The 13,507-nt window shown below is 45.1% G+C and overlaps 1 protein-coding gene across 1 annotated transcript in view; it reads left to right on the forward strand.

Moving 5' to 3' along the window:
• Positions 1–13,507, forward strand: part of LOC119813648 (NACHT, LRR and PYD domains-containing protein 1a-like) — a 70,355-nt gene that overhangs the window by 13,837 nt on the left and 43,011 nt on the right. Inside the window, 1 exon segment of the mRNA XM_038329044.1 lies at positions 10,513–12,160. Coding sequence (XP_038184972.1) covers positions 10,513–12,160 — 1,648 coding nt within the window.

Genomic DNA, 13,507 nt, shown 5'->3' on the forward strand with positions numbered 1-13,507 from the left:
TGCTACTGCTAGGAATCAATCTGTTTCTCTGTTATGAAAAGTCTTTTAATAATTCAACATTTAAATGCCATATTTCCCAGAGCTCTGAGCACTTGAGGGCTGTTGATTGGGTATAGATAAGTTATGACTACAGTATAGGATCTTCCTGGAGAGCTGGGTCCAAGTTTGACTGTACTGGTTTTTAACTTAACAGGTAAGATTTATTCTTGTGAAAGACAGAGAAGAAAAACTGTTTGCAATAGAAGCTTAAGGGCAGAACTGACAATAGTGGAGAACAGCTTAACATATTTTAAAGCAGGGTTGGATTACATATACCATATTTTTGTAAGAGATTTCAAAGTACATACCAATTTAAAATATTTGAGATTTATTGCTTCTTTAATCTGAAATGAGATGCGATGGAGAGACTACTTAAAACATTTAAAAGTAAGTATACATACATTTACACACAGTTGAACTTAAGTTCCACATAAAGTAAAATGAAAAGTGAGTGAGAGAAATCTGGCTTTTGGGGGGGGGGAGTAGAGTCGTTGCAGGGACAGAGATGCACTGCAGGTGGTTCTCTGTGTGTAACAAAAGCTTCTGTGGGCCCTGCCAAGGGGAGCCATCACACAAATACACCAGACACAATAGAGCATAAAAGTAATTTTTTAAAAGCATAACTGATAGCTTAAAGGTAGCTGGTGACAGGTCACAGCTGGGCTAAGCCAAGCCACTACCTGAGTGCGCAGTTACCTGTTAACAGGCTGCCTGCACTGTTTGGCTAGGGGCCGGACTTCATGTGGAGAACCTGTTGCAGGTACTCTTTGGCTAGGGGTAGAACTTCATGAGTCTGTGGATCCTCCCTTTCTTAAGCTAAAAGATAATGGTGGCAGTCATGGTTGCCCACGTGTGTAACTCTTCAGTACATTTAACCGTCTGCTGGTAGAAGTTAGAAATGTCAGCCTGTGTCCGATGGGTGAGGCAGAAAAATAAATGACTGGCTCAGGCCACAAGATTCGTTCACAAGATGGGGGGAGCGGGGAGAGGCAGGCAAAGGGAGGGTAGTTGCCTGAGAGGTACTAGGCTGAAAAGGAACAATATCCCAAAAGGATCCATAGATCCGAGGGGGCCTGGGCCGGAAAAACAAACATGCTGCTCAGTGAGTGCAGTGCTAGCGGAGAACCCGAGAACCTTGCTCCTGGGAAGTGTCCCAGCGGACTGAGGGAAAGTTGAGAAGTGGGCTGATAGAAGGTCCAGGTCCAGGATTTTCGCGTGGCTTGGACCTTATGCCTTCCGTGCAGCGGTGGCAGAAATAGGGCTCCGTGAGTAGAAGAGAGACAGACTCCTCCAGCGCTGTGCGGGAGACAGCGCAGCACTGGTGGCTGTGGGACAGAGTGATTACGTGCCTGGGATGAAAGGCAGATAGGAAAACGTAGAAAAAGTAGGCTCTATTTCCAACTAACAATCGTGGGTAGAATGTAAGCTGATGATAGGCAGCTATGTAGCTTGATGGGGGAGGGGGGCACACTCCATGAGGAAAGCAAGAAGATCCAGAGACAGAACTCCAGCATCCCAGAGGTTCAGCATGGAACCCAGCTCAAACTGGCTTTGGGTCATCACTCTCAAAGTCCAGATGCCATAAGAATGGGTGGGCACAAACCATACCGCTACATCATCATGTGGAGTCAGGGGTCTGAGTGAGGGGCCTTAAGCCTGAAAGACAAGCGTTGACCAGTACTGGGCCATTCTTATGTGGGGGGGAACTACTTCCAAGGGATTGCACACTCTTGGAGGCATGACCAGATGTGTGGGAAGAACCTACCATTTGATGTTGGGTGTAGAATTGCAGCGATTTTAAGTTAGAAAAGCGACAGTATTGAAGGGCAGAGGATTATAGGATCCCTAGCAGTCCTCAGCTGCAAGGGATAGCCTGCTGGGTTCACAGCACTAATGAAGGATTTAAGAGGCTGGATCCTGGCAAATGGGAGACCCAATGGGAGACAGACAGATACGCCATGCAAGAGAGCTTAGGTATAGAGTTTATTTAATGGGTAAGGGGATTATGGAGGAGAGAGAGAGAGAGAGAGAGAGAGAGAGAGAGAGAGAGAGAGAGAGAGAGAGAGAGAGAGAGAGGAGGGAAGAGGAAAGAGGAAGGCAGTAATTACTTCTTCAGAAGAGGGACAGACAGAGAGAGAAGATGGAGAGAAGGCATGAGATCAACTTGCCTCTGTGGGAAGTAGGGGGACTGGGGATGGACAGAACTTGTCTCTTAAAGGGACAAGGTATACAGGTGACCGGGAAGGTCAACAAAATGATAACACTAAGCACCTCCCCTTGTATTAAGGCTGGGCAAGGAAACCCAGTATGGTGAGTAGGGTTCCAAAAGTCAGCAAACAAAACTCAAAGACAGCCCCTGCTCCTACCTTTAGGAGTCCCCGAGGAAGACAAAGATACACAATGTCACGTATATGCAAAGGGCCTAGGTCAGTCCATATAGGTTCCCTGGATGTTGGTTAAGTCTCTATGGGCTCCTGTGAGCCCAGGTTAGTTGATTCTGTAAGCTTTCCTCTGATGTCCTTGACCCTTCTGGCTTGCACACTCCTTCACTTCAACAGGATTCCCTGATCTCAGCCTAATGACAGCTGTGGGTCTCCGCACGTTTTCATCAGTTACTGGATGAAGGCTCTGATGTCATTTGGGGGTAGTCACCAATCTGTGGTTAGAGCAGAATATCACTGGGCATCATTACATTGACTTTTTTTCTCCAGTTGTATTTAGTTCTATCGTAGGTCTCCGTGCTACCCAACCTCTGGGTCCTAGCACTCCAGGCAGTGTCAGAAGTGGAGAGAAATCTTCTGTCAGATGTATAGACGGCAAATATTTCCTCTTACTCCATGGGCTTCATTCAGCTTATTGTTTCTTGGATGCACGGAAACTTTTTAGTTTGATGAGGTCCCACTTATCAGTTGTTGGACTTAATTGTTGGGCAAATGGACTCCTATTCGGGAAGTCCTTTCCTACACCATATCCGGTAGCCTGCTTTCTTCCAGCAGTTCCACACTTCAGGTTTCACAGGCTTTTGATCCATCTGGATTTGCTTTTTGTGCAGGATGACGAAGAGGAATCTAGCTTCATTCTTCTAAGCATATCCAGTTCTGCCAGGGCCACTTCGCGAAGATGCTGTCTTTTATCTACCGTACACTTTTGGTGTCCTTGTTAATTATCAGTTGGCTCTAGTTAGGTGGATGCATGTTAGAATCTTCTATTTCCCCCCCCCCCCCACTGGCCTCTATGCCTATTTTTGCTCTGGTTTCAAAGTGCTTTCATCACTATACCTGAAATTACCTGGCACGAGTGAGAAGGAAACACGGAACACGCAACAAACCGACTTAGGAGTTTATTAAAGGGGTCATGTACAGACCTGGGGAATTGGTGTGCACAGAGAGAGAAAGATGGAGTGTCCAGCTATTTAAAAATTGCCTAGTGCATGCACATGTGGGGGGGGGGAGAGGGTTGACATGGCTACATCATATGCAGATGATGTGGCTCACACATGCACGCAAGGGCTTAGCTGAGTCACACATGGATGTAACCACATGTGCACACATGGGTCACAAGGGGCCCTTTAACATTCAGGCACTTCTGCCTAAGGGTTTGTCTGCATGTTTGGCTCTAGAACCTGGAAGTGCAGCCTTATTTGTGGCTGAATAATTACATTCCACCCTTTTGTTTATTATGAAAATTTGGAAGTTTGGGGGTCTTTAATGGGTGGGAATGGGGCCGTAAGGTCTTTTGTGACTGCTTCATGCCAATTTTGTGGGCATCTTGCTGGTTTTGTGGGCATTGGGAAGTTGAGATGCTTGACCACGTCCTGGGGTGGCTGATTACTTTTGTGTTGTTTCCGGGCTCTGTGGAACTGGCTGACTGGCAGCTTGAACCTTGCAAGATGCTGAAAAGGCAGAAAATTACATCTGGAAAAAATTTTAGATTTTGATTAAAGTGATTAAGGGAGGACAGTCCCAAAATGGAAGATAGAGAGGGGTTCTTTTGGGGGAGGGGAAGAAGGAATTTCCCAGGGGTTCCCAAGACCAGAAATGATAAGGGAAGAATTAAATGATACTTATTCTGGGCGAGACTGATCTGTTTAGGTAAGTTCAATTGGCTCCCTGAAGCTTATGAAAAAATGTTTGAAAAGAAATAAATTTTAGACATATTAAAAGCTTATGATTACAATGGTATAGTGTTGGAATGGAAGATGGTGGGGAGGGGGAGGAAAAGAAGGGGGAATTATTGAAAAAGGGAATTATTAGACCTCTTAATGTTTTACCTGAAGTAAATCTTAAGTCACTTGTTTTCCTTAAGCATCATGGTATTACCTTAGTGATAAACCTGTATGTTAAAGTCTGTTTTGTGAGTTTTTGGAATTTGGGGCTGCAAAATCATTATTGTTTCTTACCACCTGGGCTTTTGATAGTCCTTGTACCTCCAGCTCTATGTTTAATGATGGTCCCCATAATAACAGCTGAGCGGTTAACTGGAAAATTAAGCATGACATTGGAGATATAGAGAAGTTGGTAAAGCAGATAGGAGAAAGAGGAAGAGGGAGAGTATGTGGAGATTTTGGCACAGGAGAGTTGAGTACAGTGATGAGACTTTTATTTTTCTGGAACTGGAGAAAGAGTGCCTGATCTTGGTGCCCTCTGGAACTTAAGGGAACAGGACCCCGTTTGAGTTACTGTATACAAGGGACTATCTTGAGCTGGAAGAGTAAAAGGTTTAAGATGGGACAGATGGATCCAATGAGAGTCCCTCAAGCTTGGCAGCTGTGGAGTTACAAGAATTACTTTATAGGGCCCTGCCATTTAGGGGAAAGGGCTTGCTGGAGTCTCTGAAAGGGTTTAGTAATGGGATAGAGAAGGAGCTCATGCAGAAAGCTGAGAGCTGCCTTGTATAAGGGGCAGGAGAGGAGAGAAAAGAAGAGGATCCAGAAACACAGGAAGCCAGCTATTCCTAGGACTGATGATACCTCTTCTTTTGTAAAAGGAATTCCAAGGAACTGAATTAGCTTTTTTCTGTCTACGGTAATAGCTTTTTGGGTTGGGGTAATAGTTAATCCCAAATAAATAACCTGAGAGGTAGACAGTTGGGCCTTAGAAGGTGAGATTCCATAGCCCCTTTTGGACAGAAAATTTAAAAGAGTGGAAGTATCAGTTTTGCTGATCTCCAAAGATGGACTGCAAAGTAAAATATCACCTATATACTGTGTGAGTTTAGACTTAGCAAGAGACAGTGAAAGTAGATCAGAAGCTAAAGCCTGACCAAACAGGTGTGGGCTGTCCCGGAATCCCTGGGGAAGAATGGTTGAGGTGAGTGTCAGGGTCAGTCCAGGTGAAGGCAAAGGTATTTTGAGATTGAGAGCTGAGTGGAATAGAGAAAAAAGCATCCTTGAGATCTAGAACTGAGAAGTAGGAGGTTCCTGGAGGGACAGTGGAAAGAAGTGTGTAAGGGTTAGGCGCTACAGGATGAAGGGGGGCCACTGCAGAGTTAATGAGCTGGAGGTTTTGAACCAGGCGATAGATTCCATTAGGTTTTTTAACAGCAAGTGTAGGGGTGTTAAAGGGAGAAGAGGTGGAGCGAAGTAGCTTTTTTTCTTAGAAGGTCAGAGATAATAGGCTTAAGTCCCCTAAGGCTCTGGAGAGAGGGGGGGTACAGAGGTTGGGTAATGCACTTAGTAGAATCCTGTAATTGGATAACAATGGGGGAATGATTTTTTAGCAACAGAGGGGTTTTGGGTGTCCCACACTTGGGGGTTCATCTGAGAGGCTGGTAGAGGAAAAGACACATTGGGGCTGGGAGGTTGGGAGATCAGACGGAGGAGGAGTGGAGCTGCTGGCGAGTCTGGAGTAAGGTGAATGGAAGGAGCAAATGAAATGGAAGCTCCTACTTTTGCTAAAAAAAATCTCTTCCCATAAGAGGTACCAGGGAGGTGGGCATGACTAAAAATGAATGAGTGAGATAAATACCCCCAAAAACACAGTTATGTGGTGGAGTCTGCTGAGATAGATAAGGTTGTCCCCATTCCCCGACAATAGGGAAACCAGAAGGAGAGGTAGCCCCCAGAATTTCCTCAGTACTGAATATGTGGTTCCAGTGTCCAAGAGAAAGGAGATGGGCCATCATGATACCATAATGTTTACCCAAGGCTCCCTGTTACAGATGACAGTTGTGGTTGAGTCAAAGGAACCCAGGCAGCCTTATTTGTCCATGGCCAGACCTAGAAGGTCAACTTGGGAGTTTTCTGGGTTTGATGTCTCCATGCCACTATGTGCACAAGGACAATCGACTGCCCAATATCCTTCCCTATGGCATCTCAGACATGATCTTGCGGGACCAAGATGAGGATTAGGGCATGCTCAGGCCTGGTGACCAGTTCCACAACATTTGAAACACGAACCTGGTGATTCTCGAGCCCCCGGGGGCAAGGCACCAGAATCATCACAGAAGAGTCCTGTCATGGTGTCAGAGACCAGCTTCAACAAAAATACCATAGACCATAGCCTCGACAACCTCAATGGTATCTAGATTGCTGACCTTGCTCTAAGAATATATAAATTTTCAAAGGTCGAATTTAAAAGCATACTTAACACAGGTATGAGGGTATAGCATTCACAAACGATGCTGTAATAATCAGGCTGACATTGTACAGGCTCCTTGGGTAGTAAGTGTTAGGAATATTTTCCTAAAACGAGCCTCCCTGCTGATGCAAATAATCCCAATCAGACTGAATCAGACCAAATTAAAAGATATCAAGGTTTAATTGAATACCTGAGCTCTCAGGTGGCCCAAGGGGGGAATGGAAAGCCACCAACATGACTACCAGAGAGGAAGAGGGAACACCATGTGATTATTTTCTAGGGAGCAGTTTACATAGCCTGTGGGAGTGCTCTTGACCTGTGCTGGGGAGGGATCAAGGTTTGGCAAGCTCCTTTGACCCTCCCTGAGGAGGAGTCATGGTTTGATGGGCTCAGGGGAGTGGACTTCTAAAGATGGAGGCCTGAGGCTGGGATTGCAGTAAGGAAGTGGTACACATGGCAGAAAAGGACAACTTTGATTTAGTCTAAAAGACAAAGTATATTTACCTTCCTTAATGTTTCATTTTCCTTCTCACACCTTACAAGGGTTGAAGCAAGTTAGACAGGATGGAAGAAGATAAATGTCTGTTCCAACTTATTTTCTTTCCCTAAATCCTGTAACAAAAGTATGTTGTGTCTTCAGCAATAGAGTCTTACTTAACTCTAGTTCTGATAGACTACCAAGAGCAACAGCAACAGATTTTGCTGTTTGTGGAGTTTCTGCATGACCAGTAACTCTTAGGAGGTATACCATGCTGGGCATTTTGCATCCTCCTAGCCAGTAATTCTTAGGCGGGTATGCCATGCTTGGTGTTCTGCATCCTCCATGACCAGTAACTCTTAGGGAAGTACTCCATGCTAGGCACTGGGATCTCCCTTTAATAACTCATGTCTTCTGAGGAAAGCACTGTGCACCCATTGCTCATCAGCCTATATTTATTTGAGTTATATTTTTGATTAGTTTACAAAATGGTGTGTTCCTTAGGGACTTTCATACATTGTTAGTTTTGGTTAATCCATCTCCACCCAGTCCTCTCCCCTATCCCACAACCCCTATCCTCACTTCAACTTTGAATGTCATTTTCATATCGCAAGTATTCTCCTCTACACACACCACTTAAGACCCCTTACCCTACCTGTCTCTTGGGCTCATTATACTTTCCTGACCTCTAGAAATACCCTAAATAAGTCTCACATGGTCCCACCTCTAGTTGAAAAGCTACAGGCAATCAATGGAAGCTGAGAGAGGGAGACTCAGTTCTCTCCAGAGATGAGTACCTTGTAGGTTATCAAATTCCAAGAGGTCATCATTAAACACATAACAGTAACACTAAATGGACTCAGCAGAATGTGTGTATGTATGTATATATGTATGTATGCATGCATGCATGTATTACCAATCAATAGAGAAGAAAAGGTGATCTTAGTGGGAAAGAGGGGACATAGGAGGAGTTAGAGGGGGTAGAGAAGTTAAAGAAGGGTGAAGATGATGTAAATATAGTATAAACGTAGGAGATTAGAAAAAGTTAACTTAAAGTAAACTTTAAAAAACAAAGTAAAAATATAAATTTAAATATACCATGCTAATATCCACATATGACAGAAAATTTGGCATTTGTCTCCCTAGGCATGGGTTATCTCACTTAGGATAAATCTCATTTTCTGTAGATTTTTTTAAAATTGGACTTTCCTTTTTATGTGTATTTGTATGCTGTGGATACATATGTGCATGCATATTTGCATGTGTTGGGCATACATATGTTGGGAGTTGCACTGTGTATGTATGTGAACACCCTAAACTGATGTCAAGAATTTTCCTCAGCTGTTCCTCCCTCTTTATTCATTAAGCAGAATCTCTCATCATCCATATTCAGAGCTTGTCAATGGAACTAGTCAAGCTAAAGATTTGCTCTGGGGAACACCTGACTCAGCTTACTGAGCCTGAAGTGACAGGTGCCACAGTGCACACACAGAGTGTGCATGTAGAGTCTTAGAATCCAAGCTGTCCTGATAGCTCTTTAACTTCTGAACTATCTTGCTGCCACGGGGTCTTTTGACGTGTGACAGAACTGAAGAGGATTTAGATGTGTGCATGGAAACAGATACATTCCAGCTGAACCTACCCCTTTGCACCTGGGTCAGACATGGCCTGAGCCAGGCAGACCTTGGCCACAGATAGGAGTGGGCAGCCTGTTGCACTCAGGAGATGGTAGAAGTTTTCCTACAAAAGACAACAAGTGCAAATCTATAGATACTTATTTCAGAGTCAAGTGACCCCTGAAGCCAGTTTCTCAAGGGCTGATTGTGGGAACTGATGCTATACTCTGTGCCCTACCCAAATTTTCTTCAGCACTTTGGCCAAGGCAGGACAAACAGCTGCCTTGTATTTTGGGAAACCTGCAGATGCTGAGGGATGAACTTGGATTCTGGTCCATGAGGCATTCTCCTGTCTGTCTTGCCTTGAGTTTCTTAAAGAAGAGGCTGAGATGAAATTTATTTTCAGGCCCAAAAGTTGTGAGAAGACTCTTCAGATGCACTGGTTGGAGGAAGGGTGAGTAGGGCAAGATGCAGGAAGCCAGAAAAGTGTGCTGTGTAACAGTGGAGCAGGTCACATCAAGAGCAAATGTGTTCATTTGATTCTATTGCCAGCATAGAAACCAGAGATTGGGTAACATTTGTTATTCTTGTTCTTTGTTTGATTGACTGACTGGTTGATTGATTGATTGATGATTGATTGATTGATAATTGATGATTGATTGATTGATTGATTGATTGACTGATTAGTGATTGTAGCTCAGGAAGTTTCCAAACTCACTATATCTAAAGCCTGGCTCTGAGCTCCTGATTCTCCTGCCTCTGAGTGAAGAATTACAGGGCTACACCACCATACCCGGGGGGGGGGTTGTTTGCCTGTTTGTTTGTTTGTTTGTTTAGAATATGTATATTAAATCATAGTTCTGGAGTTGGGGAGTCCAAGTGGAGACTATGACTCCTCAGCTTAAGGAAAAAAAGGTATACAGGCAAGCAGGTGCCTGCAGGAAAGAAAGGAAACCCTTTCCCCGAAAAGCTTGAACATTTGTTTAAAAAATATTGATCAATTAATAAGGGCCCTGCCCCCATGACTACACTAGACCTTTGTCCCCTTACTGCTACATTGGCAACTAAGTTTCTACACGAGTTTCAGTGGGGACAAAGGACAATCCAAACAGTAGTCACAAACAAGGCTTGTTGTTACAAATGATGTCTGGAAGGCCCTACAAGATAAGCTTGGGATTGCCAGTGCTGGGAACAGGAGCAAGTCTACGTCCTGAAACACACACTCTAAGGCATCCCAAGATCATCTCATCAGACCTAGAATCTCAGAACCTACAGAACGATGTTGTCAGGACTGCAATTGTGGGGTCTGTGCAATCTATCAGGAGCAGACATTGACTCCACTGTCTGTAATCACCCCATTACTCCAAGGCCTCCTACAGGAGAGACCACAGCCCCCAAATTCCAGATGGGAACACTGAGCTCAGTGGAGCCATGGTATCATCACACGGACGGAATGAGGACAAAGCTGTGTCTGTGAACTCACCCTTTATTCTCAGCCATGAGAGCAGGTCTGGCACAGAGTAAGACTTTGGTGAATACCTGACATGTGGATGAAGGTCACACAGCATTGTTACAGGTGAAGTGATACTTAAACTAGACTCTTCTATTCTCTAAAGTGCAAGTTCTTTGCGCTGCACTGTTCAGAATCTCCCAGCACCCACAGCCAGCCCGTTGCACAGCTTAGACAGATGCCTAAGCAGGTCCAGTTGTGTAGATTGGAAAGAAGGAAGATAGGAAGGAATGAAAGAACAAACAACTCTACTGTGTACACTTATATTTCATCTTTTTCTCCCTTATTTAGGAAGCGTTCCAAATAAGGAAAATGATGATCTTTATAAGACAGAGTCCTTGAAAACAGAGGGCTTGCTCCAAAATTTCACACAGCTACAACTCCTACAAAAATCTTGTCCAAGAGACTGGGAGACTATGGTTGGGAAAAGCTGGAATGAAAGTGTAACAGAGAACAGAGGACATCTGATTGAGATCCAAGACTTATTTCAGCCAAACCCAGATACACAGGAAACACCTCAATTAGTTGTATTACAGGGGGCTGCTGGCATTGGGAAGTCAACACTGGCCAGGCAGGTGAGGAGAGCATGGGGAGAAGGCCAGCTCTACAGAGATCACTTCCAGCATGTCTTCTACTTCAGCTGCAGAGAGCTGGCCCAGTGCAAACAACTGAGTCTGGCTAAGCTCATAGCAAAAGACCAGACTGTGCCCCCAGTTCCCATCAGGCAGATCCTGTCTCACCCTGAGAAGCTGCTCTTCATCCTGGATGGCATAGATGAGCCAGCATGGGTCTTGGAAGATCAGAATCCTGAGCTGTGTCTGCACTGGAGTCAGACACAGCCTGTGCACAGACTTCTGGCCAGTTTGCTGGGGAAATCCATCCTTCCTGAGGCTTCCTTGCTGCTCACAGTTCGGACCACAGACCTGAATAAGATCATTCCTTCTTTGGGGCAGCCACATTGGGTGGAAGTCCTGGGCTTCTCTGAGTCTGGACAGAAGGAATATTTCTACAAATATTTTTCAGAAAAAGGAGAAGCAATTAAAGCTTTCAACTTGGTTGCCTCAGACCCGGTTCTCTCAACACTGTGTATGGTACCCTGGGTGTCCTGGCTGGTCTGTACTTGTCTGAAGCAGCAGATGGAACAGGGGGGACAACTCTCACTCACCTCAAAGACCACCACAGCCCTCTGCCTGAAATACCTTTCCCTGGTTCTCCCAGACCATACCCTGCTGACCCAGCTCAGAGGGCTCTGCTCCCTGGCTGCTAACGGGATCTGCAGAAGAAGGACCCTGTTCAGTAAGAAAGATCTCTGTGAACCAGGTTTATCTGATTGTGTCATTGGCACATTTCTGAAGATTGGTATCCTTCAGAAGCAGCCCAGCACTCTAAGCTACAGCTTTTCCCACTTGTGTCTCCAGGAGTTCTTTGCAGCAATGTTCTGCATCTTGAGGGATGGTGATATGAAAATATACAGAATTGTGGAAACACTGATAGAAGTGTATGGGAGAGAAGAACTGTTTGAGGCACCCACCATACGCTTCCTGTTTGGCCTGTTGAGTAAACAAAGGGTGGGAGAAATGGAGAAGTTCTTCATCACCCGCTTGCCTCTGGACACTGTGTGGGAAACACTGTATAAAGCCAGGGCATTGCCCAAGCACCTGGATCTCTGTTCTCTGGGGTTGTTTCACTGTTTTTATGAGACTCAGAATGAGGGATTCCTGACACAGGTGATGCACAATCTTCAAACAATAAAGTTTTGTGACCCGACAGATATGGCTCACCCAGTGTTCCAGACAAATGTGAACCACCTGATGGTCCAGACAGACGTGGAGCTCATGGTATTCACTTTCTGTATTAAGTTCTGCCGCCATGTGATGAGGCTTCAACTGAGTGGGGATGGACAGCAGAGACCAACACTTTTGGTCCCCAGGATGGTTCTGTGAGTATCCAGACACAGCCCTCTCTCCAACTTCTTTGTGAATCCCATGCGCACACATGTTCTGAGCACCAACAGCACCCTAGGCTGGCTCCAGGGCAGCAGGATACAGGTCACCAGTGGCATCTAACTGGTCACCTTTCTCTATTTGCCTCTGTGTGCCTGACTATACAACGGGGCTATGAGCGTTTACCTTTCTCTCTGTCTCGGTAAGGACCACACACCTGCTCTGATTCAAATCTTCTTCACCCTTCACAAGGTTCAAAAGGCCCACAGTTATTGGTTTCACCATGCTTTCTTTCTAAGAGACTGTTCATCCAGCTCCTGCAAGAACCATCCTCTCGCCCCGTGACAGTGACCTTGATGCTGATGTCTTGCCCCATCTCCTCAGAATTCATATGTATGAGAATCCCTATGTTTTCCCTACCCAGCTTGTGTCCGTGTAGGCAGTCTAGTCCTGGAACTCAGCATGAAGGATTCCTAACTTCCTGACAATCCAGCAGCAAGATAGACCTCCCCTTCCAAAATAGCCTACACTTGGCAGAATGCTGACTGGAATCAGCATGTGTCTCTCTCCCTTCCAGATGATTCACTCCAAAGCATTGTTTTTATGGCTGGCCCTAACAATCAATTACAAGGGGAAAAACTGTTGCTCTCTGAGTACGTCAAAAACTGATAAAAATTATTCTCTGATTAAATTCATCTCCACCCTTCACAAGGTTCAAATGGCCCACAGTTAGCTGATCCTCTTCCACACCATGCTCTGTCTCTAAAAACCTGCTCACTCAGCTCCTGTAGGCACCATCCACTATCCCCAGGACAATGACCTTGGCCCTAAGGTCTTCCCACCAACACCTCAGGATGCATACTTGTAAGAGTCCCTGTTTTTCCTGCCCAGATGTCTTTCTTGTATGTGTCATGAAGGCAGCATGGCCCTGGCACTAAGCCTAAAGGCTTCCTAACTGCCTTCCAGTCCCAGCAGCAACACAGACTTTGCCTTCCACTGTACTATAGTGGTGACTCAGTGCCAGGATGTGTCTCTCTCCTCTCTAGATGACTCACACCCATCAATATTCATTAAGCACTCATTTTATGGCAGGCATAACCAATCGGTTACAGGGAGAAAACTACAGGTACTGCCAAGAGGATCTCAAAAAGTGGAGATAAGGCAGGCAAGCACACTAATTACATAGGGCATGACACTTGCAACCATCAGGCACACACCAAGTATCGGGGAAGAGAATGCTCACTCAAGTGGACCAGAAAGGAAAATATTCACAGAGGAGGAAGAGATATTTTCATTTTGAGTCTTCTGTTTCTACACACTGAAGCTTTTGCCATATAAGTTGA

The sequence above is a fragment of the Arvicola amphibius genome, chromosome 4 (genome assembly GCF_903992535.2).
Source record: "Arvicola amphibius chromosome 4, mArvAmp1.2, whole genome shotgun sequence".
In the NCBI taxonomy this organism is placed as follows: domain Eukaryota; kingdom Metazoa; phylum Chordata; class Mammalia; order Rodentia; family Cricetidae; genus Arvicola; species Arvicola amphibius.